At 43.7% G+C, this 9,193-nt stretch overlaps 2 protein-coding genes across 2 annotated transcripts; both read left to right on the forward strand.

Moving 5' to 3' along the window:
* The first annotated feature begins 4 nt into the window (after positions 1-4).
* Positions 5-2,937, forward strand: LOC119279717 (40S ribosomal protein S26-like). Its single transcript, XM_037560868.1, has 5 exons — positions 5-9; positions 466-595; positions 695-779; positions 982-1,112; positions 2,473-2,937. The coding sequence occupies exons 1-5, from the start codon at positions 5-7 to the stop codon at positions 2,644-2,646; spliced, it is 525 nt and encodes a 174-aa protein (XP_037416765.1). The 3' UTR covers positions 2,647-2,937.
* A 3,240-nt stretch (positions 2,938-6,177) lies between these two features.
* Positions 6,178-8,975, forward strand: LOC119277428. Its single transcript, XM_037558706.1, has 3 exons — positions 6,178-6,736; positions 7,537-7,858; positions 8,120-8,975. Exons 1-3 carry the CDS (start codon positions 6,213-6,215, stop codon positions 8,348-8,350), a joined length of 1,077 nt encoding a protein of 358 aa, XP_037414603.1. The 5' UTR covers positions 6,178-6,212; the 3' UTR covers positions 8,351-8,975.
* Positions 8,976-9,193: the final 218 nt, after the last annotated feature.

Consider the following 9,193-nt stretch of genomic DNA (forward strand, 5'->3'; position numbering starts at 1 on the left):
GAACATGAGGTTTCCGCCTCTTAGGCCCAAGTGTGATGATTTCTCAGGCCCATGTTTGCCAACGCAGAGAATCGACAGACAGGAGAAAAAAAAAAAATCAGGTGTCAGCAGGCAGCAGCACATGCCATTACTACGTGAAGCACTTGGAAGCGGTTGACGAGTGCCAAAGCGGAAAGGCAGTGAATACGCCTTCGATTAGACCCATCTGCTGCCCGCTAGCAACGTGGACCGTCGATCCAGGAACGAACAGCTTGGATGCCATTTGGTGCCGCCACTGACTATATAAAGACGAGAGGACGGCTGGCTGGGGCAGATCGAACCCTACAAGGACCCGGAGACTTCGGAGCTCGGAGACGCCGCCGCCGACCACGCGCCGTATATTTCGCCCGAGCGCCGTCGCCGCCGCCATGGTAAGAGCCCGTCGCCTGCGCTTTCATCTCAACTCCGGCATGCGACCCAATGCAGGTCTAACCCTTTCCCTCGCTGCGTGTGTCTGTCACAGACCTTCAAGCGCCGGAACGGCGGCCGCAACAAGCATGGCCGCGGCCACGTCAGGTTCATCCGCTGCGACAACTGCGCCAAGAGCGTCCCCAAGGTACGTTGGATCATGCCGCTCTAGCCCAAAACTCTCTCCTCATGCACCAACTGCCGCGCCCGTCCGTTGATTATGTCGGGGTTTCTTGTGGTGGTTCAGGACAAGGCGATCAAGAGGTACAAGGTGCAGAACATCGTGGCACCGGAAGGCATCAGCTATTTCACGGAGGCGTCCGTCCATGACGGTGCGGCTTTGGTTCCTCCTTTGATTTCTTCTTCTTTCCTGTTCTTTCCTGTTGGATCTGTGATCGCGGATCAAAGTGCTGCCTTGCAAGGCTGCAACTTGGAAATTTCAGTATCACACCTCTTCTCTGATCCTCTTGTGAGTTAGAAATGCGTGAACACTTGGTTCGTTTGTGGCATAACTGACAAGTGTTTTCGTTGCAGGTTACCATCTGCCCAAGATTTACATCAAGGAGCGCTGGTGCGTGGGCTGCGCCATCCATATGAAGAAAATCGGTGTCCGCTCCCGTAAGGACCGCAAGAACCGCGCACCTCCGGAAAGCGTCCGCCGCAGGGTACGTGCTCCTTGTCTTGATTCTTACGAGTTTTCTCATTTTCCATGTTCAATTGGTAGTTAGTTGTATCTTCCTTGCAAACATCCGCATGGATGTGCTTAGGGTCCAACCTTTTGGCAATCACCCATCTACTTCTTCATGAATTGTGAAGTGCTGAATACTTGTCAAGCATGTTGTTTTATTTTAGTGAGAAGTAACTGCATGCCTCGATATCCTTGGACTGCATGTATGTCCCGTTTGCAACACATATAGTTCCTGCGTGGATTGAATTAGTCCTTAAGGTTGTGAAATGTTTATGTAAAGATAGTGTTAGTGTTGTATTTACTTTTCATGTGTTTGCCGTGTAATATCTCCCTTGTATAAGGGGTATGTATGCAGTGAATTGTTCGTGCTAGTGGTGTACTGGTGCTCCCTCGCCGAAAACAAGCAGTCGTTGGGAGATTTAGCCTTTTGAATTTTTTTCTTTCGATGTTGTACTTCAAGGCCGAAGTACAGATTGTTTTCTGTCAATGCTTGGTCGTCTAGCTATTCCTTCTATTTGAATTAGTACTCTCGCTGTTGCATTGAAGTGTGAAACACACCAATGGCATGCTTCGATGATGCTTTAGCTATCATACTATATATGCAATCTTGATCTCTCTGGTAATATTAGAATGGCCGAACTAACTGACATGCCTCGATATCCCGTTTGCAACACATGGTTCCTGTTGGGTTGAATTGGTCCTTAAGATTGCCAAATGTTTATGTGAAGATAGTGTTAGTGTGTGTTTTTTTTATTTTTGCGAACGAAGATAGTGTTAGTGTTGTATTTACTTTTGATGTGTTTGCCGTGTAATATCTCCCTTGTATAAGGGGTATGTATGCAGTGAATTGTTCATGCTAGTGGACAGTGGTGTGCTTGTGTTTCTTGACAGGGGTCGCCAAAAACAAGCAGTCATTGGGAGATTTAGCCTTTTGAATATTTTTTTTCTATCAATGTTGTGCTTGAAGGCTGAAGTGCAGATTGTTTTCTGTCAATGCTTGGTCGTCTAGTTATTCCTTGTATTTGAATTAGTACTCTTGCTGTTGATTGATGTTTGAAACACACCAATGGCATGCTTTGATGATCCTTTAGCTATCATACTATATATGCAATCTTGATCTCTCTGGTAATACTAGAATGGCCGAACTATGTGCTTGGTATGTACAGTGAAATAATTCATTCTTGTAAGAAGACATGGTTGTGTGAATTACTTATTATTTAGTGCAATCGATCCAAACCGCATACTCTACCTTTGTGTGGATTATTATTTGTGCGATTTCTACCATCTGGCGTAATGCTGTTGTGTCATGTGGCTGATACTGTAGTTTCATTTCGCAGGGGCCAAGACCTGTGGGCCAAGCTCCTCGTCCTGGTGGCGTCGGCGGGGGTCCTGGTGGTGTCGGCGGAGGTTCTGGTGGTACTGGCGGTGGCTTCGGCGCCGGTGGTGCTGGCGGTGGCTTCGGCGCCGGTGCTCCAGCTCCCAACGTCGCTGGCGACTGGCCCCAGAATTAGCTTCCTAGAGTGCTCTGCTTTTGATCAGTCTATCGTAAAATCTAGCACGATGCCAGTATGTTGTTCTGTCTAGGCTTACATGGCCGTATGGTTTCTTACTCGTTGCACTTTGACCGCCTAGAGTAAACCATGTGTTTCTCTTTGGGCATTTTCCTGGTAAACACTCATGAGAGTCCAGGTACTGGATGAGTTCTCTACTTTTGTTCAGTCTACTATGTAGAAGATTCTGTTAAGAGGCCAAATGTTGATCTTTATGTAGGAGATCTACCTATTTTGAGCATCGGATTTGAACATGGCTATCTACTATCTATAAATATGTGTTTTCACTTGTCACTCACCGTTTGCTCTTGTTGGTTTTTATCTATTTTCCTCATCGCTTGTGCCCATGAATGAGGGTATGGTTCCTTACATTGTTTTCCCCAACTTCTGTTTCAGTTACCATGCACTGCAAAATTTTGGCCAGGTTCTAGTTTTTGGTGATCTAATATTCATGCAATCCAAATTGTTGTCCACCTATTATGGCAGCTTGTCTGCTCATCAGCAGGTGCACCTACTATGGGAGCTTGTCTGCCCTGTACTGTTTTTGTTGGATTGTCAAGGTGTTGTGCATTTTCCTCTGACTTTTACCCATGCAATCAAAATCTACTCAAGTACTCGCTCCGCTCCGTAAAGAAATATAAGAGCGTTTAGATCACTAGTGATCTAAACGCTCTTAACACTCTTATATTTCTTTAGGGCGGGAGTATCTTTGAAGATGAACCCAAGAGGAATTGCAGAGAACTTTGTATTTGACGATCAGAGAAAGGAGAGAAAGAAAGGAGAAGCCATGGATGGTTTACGCGGACTGTCGGTACCGGCGGATGGGGAGAGGGGAGAGGCGAAGCAATGCAAAAAATAGTAACTGTAACTGCAAGGGTATGTAACGTTGGAAGATCCACAACTCATTTGGACACTGAGAATGAGACTGATGCACGCATTTAGAGAATAAGCCAGCCAATAATTTTCACATTTGAATACATGATAATACAAACCTGTTGTGGATCCCTCATGTCCATGCAAGTTATGTTACAATCTGTATGGGTGGAGTACCGTGGCATTTAAAGCTTCACAAGTTTCTCTCCCACAAAAAAGACTACTATTAAATTCATAGCCAAAATTTTGGAGATTGATATCTTTTAAACCATAAATCCGATTGGTGATATTTTTATATATTTTAATTACTCGCACCAAGACCTTTAAAATAATACCAAATGGATACATTTCACCTAAGTTTTATATTACCGATTTCAAATAACAGATTTCACTCATCTAAAAAAATTATTTCACTCAATTCAGAATAATGATTAACTCACTTCAAACAAATATTTCACTCATTTCAGAAAAATGATTTGACCATTCAAAATAATTGATTTGATGCATTTACAATAACAGATTTCACTCATTTTTCAAAGCCGAATTTACTCATTAAAGAAACGGATTTCACTCATTTTAAATGATTGATAACTTTTGAACCAAATTTCCAAATTAGAAACTATTCATATATTTGAAATAGGAGAGCTGAGACCTATAAAACAAGAATGTTCCTAGATATATTTTGAATAGTTTAAATTTTATAGTTTTCATAGTTCAATTCTAGTGATATTTCACAAATCTAGTTTCACACATTGAAACAATCAACTTCACATAATTGAACTGGCGCATTTCGCATATTTCAAAAATTGATTTAAATTGTTTCACTCTGTTGTAAAAACTAATACACTTATTTTCAAAAAATAAATTCCACTCATTTTAATATTAAAAATATCCCTATTATTTTAAAAAATAATTTAACTCGTCAAAAAAATAATTTCACTCATTTAAAAAACCTAATTTTATTACATTTGGAAAAACTTATATGAATTATCTAAAAATGATGTCGCAATAATCGTTCAATTTAAGAAAATGCATTTCAGAAATTGTGTTAAAGTGAAGCACAAACCGGCTTCACAAACACACTGAATCTACTTCATATAATTGAGAAATATCAATTTCATATGTTTGAATTAACCAATACTTCAACACAGTCAGTTTCACATATTTCAAATAACCCGTTCGACATATTTAGAAGAAAAAATCATTGTTTTAGAATGAATGAATCAGTTTTGTTTCTAAATGAGTAACACAACACATGTTTCACAGGTTTATGCTCTCACTCGTATACAAACACTCAGTTAAAAAAATGGATATCACTTATCTAAAAAGATGACTTCATTCATTTCAAAACACTGATTACTTTCATTCAAAAAAGAATTTCACTTCTTTAATAAATCGATTTCACTTATTTTAAAACATCAATTTCACTCATTTCAAAAAAATGATTTCACTCATTACTAATTTCACTCATTTCAGAAATTTGATTTCACCGATTTCAGATAACATATTTAACTGAAGCATGTGCTGATTGGAATGTTGAGATTTTGAAAATCGATTTCACACACTAAAATAGATTGGGTGAAACAAGTAGACTGAAATGTTGAAATTTAAACATGCTTGAAAACTATTCAAGATGTATCTTGTTCTAAAGGTCTTGGCGCTAGGATTATCAATATATACAAAATTCGAAAACAGAAATGTAGTTTAAAAGCTACGAATGATTAACATTGTGACAGAGAAAATAAAAGGCATATATGTGTTCTCTCCATGCCTTCATGTACGTGAGAGAGATGAGAGAGGGGGTCGTGCATGCTCATATACAACATAGGCCCACTTTGTGACTGAACTTAAATCATATATGCAGAAAGGTGGGTTGTGAATCTACTTACTACTCTCTCCATTCTGAATTACTTATTGCACATATAAATGTATCTAGATGTATTTTAGTTCTAAATACACCCATTTCAGCGATGAGTAATTTGGAACGGAGGGAGTACTTATAAAGGTACGAGTTTGGTGAATCCAAATAATTAGAGCCATCCAACCACCTATATCCAACGTCTCAAGCTGTATAAATGATGTATATCCATTACATCATCCATAATAAACATGTGATTGCATTAATCCTAATTTAGAATCAAAATTAGTTGCATTAAACATAGTTAATCTTTAAAGTCAACATTAGTATGTAGAGAAGTGGATTTCTCGCCGTTATGTACCCTTGCCGCTAAGAACAGGTTTCCAGAAGCGAGGCCACTACAGCGTGTTCCGTCATTTGTCAACTTCCAGTCTTCATTTGACTCTTCATTGCCATCGTCTCCGGTGATCGCCGTGCCGTTTCCATCCTCTCATGTGCCACGTTGGCATGACGCATCCCCACCGCACCCTGTCTCGCCTTCCTCCACATGGGCCATGGCCACCCTCTCGAAAAGTCGTTGGCGGTCGTGCTGCCGCCACTTTCCCACCACTCCTCCCCCCACGATCCGACGCGTCCGAGATCCGACGGCGCAGGTCGCCCCACGAGGCCCGGACCCCTTCCCGTCCCCACCGTTTCTTTAAACCCACGCAACCTCCACCAGCCTGGCTGGCCGATCAAGCAGCAGCAACCTTCCTTCCGACGATTCCCACCCGATCGTTCGCCAGCCGGCGCCACCATGACGGCGACGTCGACGTCGAGGGCTCTGCGGCGTCCCCGCATCCGCTCCCGCGCGCCGCCGCCCACGCCGATCCGGACGGCCCGCGGCGCGCGCTCCGCCGCGGCCGACGAGCTCGTCCTCGCCGAGTTCCTCGAGGCCTCCCAGCGCGTCCCCGCCCTCACCCTGCCCTTGCCCAGGAAGAAGCGGTTCGACTTCCCGGCCCCTCCGCCGGCCCCGGACATCCCCTCGCAGGGCCTGCTGTCGGGCGAGGCGGCCGCCGCGCGGACGGCGGTCGGCGCCGCCGCGGAGGCCGGCGCGTTCCGCGTGGGCGGGGCGGTCGGGGCCGGCGAGGTTCGCGCTGCAGTGGTGGCCGCGGAGGCGATGTTCGGGGCGCCGGAGCGGGTGAAGCGGGAGCTGGGGAGGTTGTTCCAGAGGAGGGATCGGGTGGTCGGGGAGGAGCTCTACTTGCCATGGCCGGTGAGCTCGGAGGTGGATCGGTTGCTGGAGGCGGCCCTGTCCGTCTCGACGTACCGAGCGTTCAGGTGATTATTGCTACCAGCCTACCACCTTGTAGTACTAGTAACTTTTGTCTCTTTGCTGCCTCGTCTCGTCCTATTCGGAGCTACCGTTGGTTCGCTGCGCCTCAGTGCGCATTGCCAAACTGCCTACCTAGCTGCAGCAGAAATGGAACATTTAGAGCTCTTTTTGGGCAAGTGGAATTTGATCATAATACTGTTCAAAGTAAAATTCCAACCATATATTGTCGATCAGAGCTTCGAACTGCCGTCACAACGTATGCGACGAAACTGCCTACCTAGGTGCATTGGTTCTTTGCTTGTCTGACACTGATGAAATAATAGATTCAGAGCTTACCAAACATTCAGAGTTGTTCTGTGAAGTCCACAGGGGTGGAGGCAAAAATTCCCACAATGTTTTGGTATGAAAAATGGAGTAAGCAAGCACTAGAAAGTGACACCATCATAAGAACGAAGAGTAAAGTGACACCATCATATCATTCCATATATAGCAAGATGAAACTCAATCCAGCTTCCTTAACTTCTGCAGAAATGAACTATTGTCTGTTGATCATTTGCCTAAGATCAAAATTTCCATGAAACCCTGCTATAAAATATAAGTGGCATGTAATCTCCAAATGCAGGTGACAAATGGTGCATAAGCCATTAGAGTCTAGTATCTCTTAATGTGTACGCATTACTATGTTTTGCTACTAATTCATGACAATTGTCAAGAACATGAAACAAAAAACTCTGATGAGCGTGTTAGGATACGATCTAAACATTGATCTCACATGCCCTGACATGAGACCTTCCACTGTTGGCAGGGAGAAGATGGACGTTGTCGCGTCTAAAATGGAGGGTCTCGCAAGATGTGTGGTCAGAGTTCTATCTGACAACGTCAAGAACTCGAAAGACTCTGCTCTGCCTAGAGAAGCCCCATCGGTTCTCTGTCTAACGTTGTATAACTGCAACAAGTTGAAAACACGTTGGGGAGAGTTCGGCACCACCGATCGTCCAGACTCGTACGCCCTGAGCGTGCACCTCTCCGGACGCGACCAGGAAATTTGCCTCCGGAACCAGGGCGGGTCGACCTTTTTCAATCTGCCGGCTGGCTCTGCGCTTGTTACAGTCGGCAAGAAGATTCAGGTACCATGCTAAATCATGGCATACTTTTCATTGACTGAACCTGTTAATAAGCTCAAATTTTGCCAAGTAAAATGCCTGTTCATAATGCATTATTTGGCCCTTTTCTGTCCTAATCCTCTGTAGCTCTAAGTGTGGAGCATGAGCAGTGGTCTGCTCTGAACAGCTTCGGCCATGTATATATGCGCTTGCAGGATGTTCTGTACTTCTGTTTTGGTTTCCAGGTGTGGACTATGACAGTGTGTTTGCTCTGAACTTACACAGGAATGGTCCAATGGGGAGTTCAAGAGCGCTGTTGGCGAGATACTATTTGAGCTGACCGACGAACCAAACCCGTTCATGTCTCTGGAACTCTTGTACTCTCCAGGAGACCTGCGTCTCTGTGAGGTCGGGCGGCACGCTAGCTGCATTGACCGTCCTCCCAAGACTATTCCTTTGAGGGACCAGATTTTCATTGCGCTGGTTCTGCTGGTTTTATACTACCTCTTCTGGTGATACGCTTATCCGTGCCTCTTTTTATCTTTTTTTGGCGTGAGCTTAGATGTCCAAGATGGCTTGTTTTTATAGCTTTTTTGGACTAACTGCCTGCCTTTCTCCGTTAATTGATCATGGAGAAACACTGCCGCGGATGGCGGTTATGGCGGGTGGGTTGAGTTTGGTTTGGTTGAGATTGATTTGTTTTTTTGGATGAAACAAAAAACAGGGAATGAAGTATAAGATACTTTGTTCTTGACTCCTAATTGAGGAAAAATGGCATGGAGTGGATTTTGATTGATTTTCTGAATGATAATTTTGGTCGATTGGTTTGTCCTACGGTATCTGTTTTGCGATCGAGGTGTTCACATTGAACATGAGAAGCATTCCTTTGTACCTTACTACTCCATTGTGTATGTACTCCCTCCGTTCGGAATTACTTGTCTCGGAAATGGATGTACCTAGAACTAAAATACATCTAGATACATCCATTTCTACGACAAGTAATTTCGAACGGAGGGAGTAGTAATCTTGCTTTCGAGCTTTGTTCATTACAAATGAGCTCAGTGTAAAACTGTACTCCCTCCGTTCCGAAATATAAGTCTTTTTTAGAGATTTCAAATGGACTACAACATACGGATGTATGTAGACATATTTTAGAGTGTAGATTCACTCATTTTGCTCCGTATGTAGTCATTTATTGAAATCTCTAGAAAGACTTATATTTGGGAACATAGGGAGTACATTGTACTGTACCTGATGGAAAGTAAGACTCTACTTTTTATTGGATAGAAGGTTGAAACAACCGGCCTCTTCATCTTCTGACGCACATAGTTATCTTTATTGAAATTCATTCACAAAATA

This window comes from Triticum dicoccoides, chromosome 3B (assembly GCF_002162155.2).
Source record: "Triticum dicoccoides isolate Atlit2015 ecotype Zavitan chromosome 3B, WEW_v2.0, whole genome shotgun sequence".
Lineage (NCBI taxonomy): Eukaryota > Viridiplantae > Streptophyta > Magnoliopsida > Poales > Poaceae > Triticum > Triticum dicoccoides.

Bases quoted from the DNA above. Each gene is read 5' to 3' on its own strand.
- LOC119279717 (XM_037560868.1), top strand. The intron at 596-694 runs GTACGTTGGATC...GTGGTGGTTCAG, and splicing joins GCGCCAAGAGCGTCCCCAAG to GACAAGGCGATCAAGAGGTA. The intron at 1,113-2,472 runs GTACGTGCTCCT...TTCATTTCGCAG, and splicing joins CGGAAAGCGTCCGCCGCAGG to GGGCCAAGACCTGTGGGCCA.
- LOC119277428 (XM_037558706.1), top strand. From the start codon at position 6,213: ATGACGGCGACGTCGACGTCGAGGGCTCTGCGGCGTCCCCGCATCCGC. The intron at 6,737-7,536 runs GTGATTATTGCT...CACTGTTGGCAG, and splicing joins TCGACGTACCGAGCGTTCAG to GGAGAAGATGGACGTTGTCG. The intron at 7,859-8,119 runs GTACCATGCTAA...GAACTTACACAG, and splicing joins CAGTCGGCAAGAAGATTCAG to GAATGGTCCAATGGGGAGTT.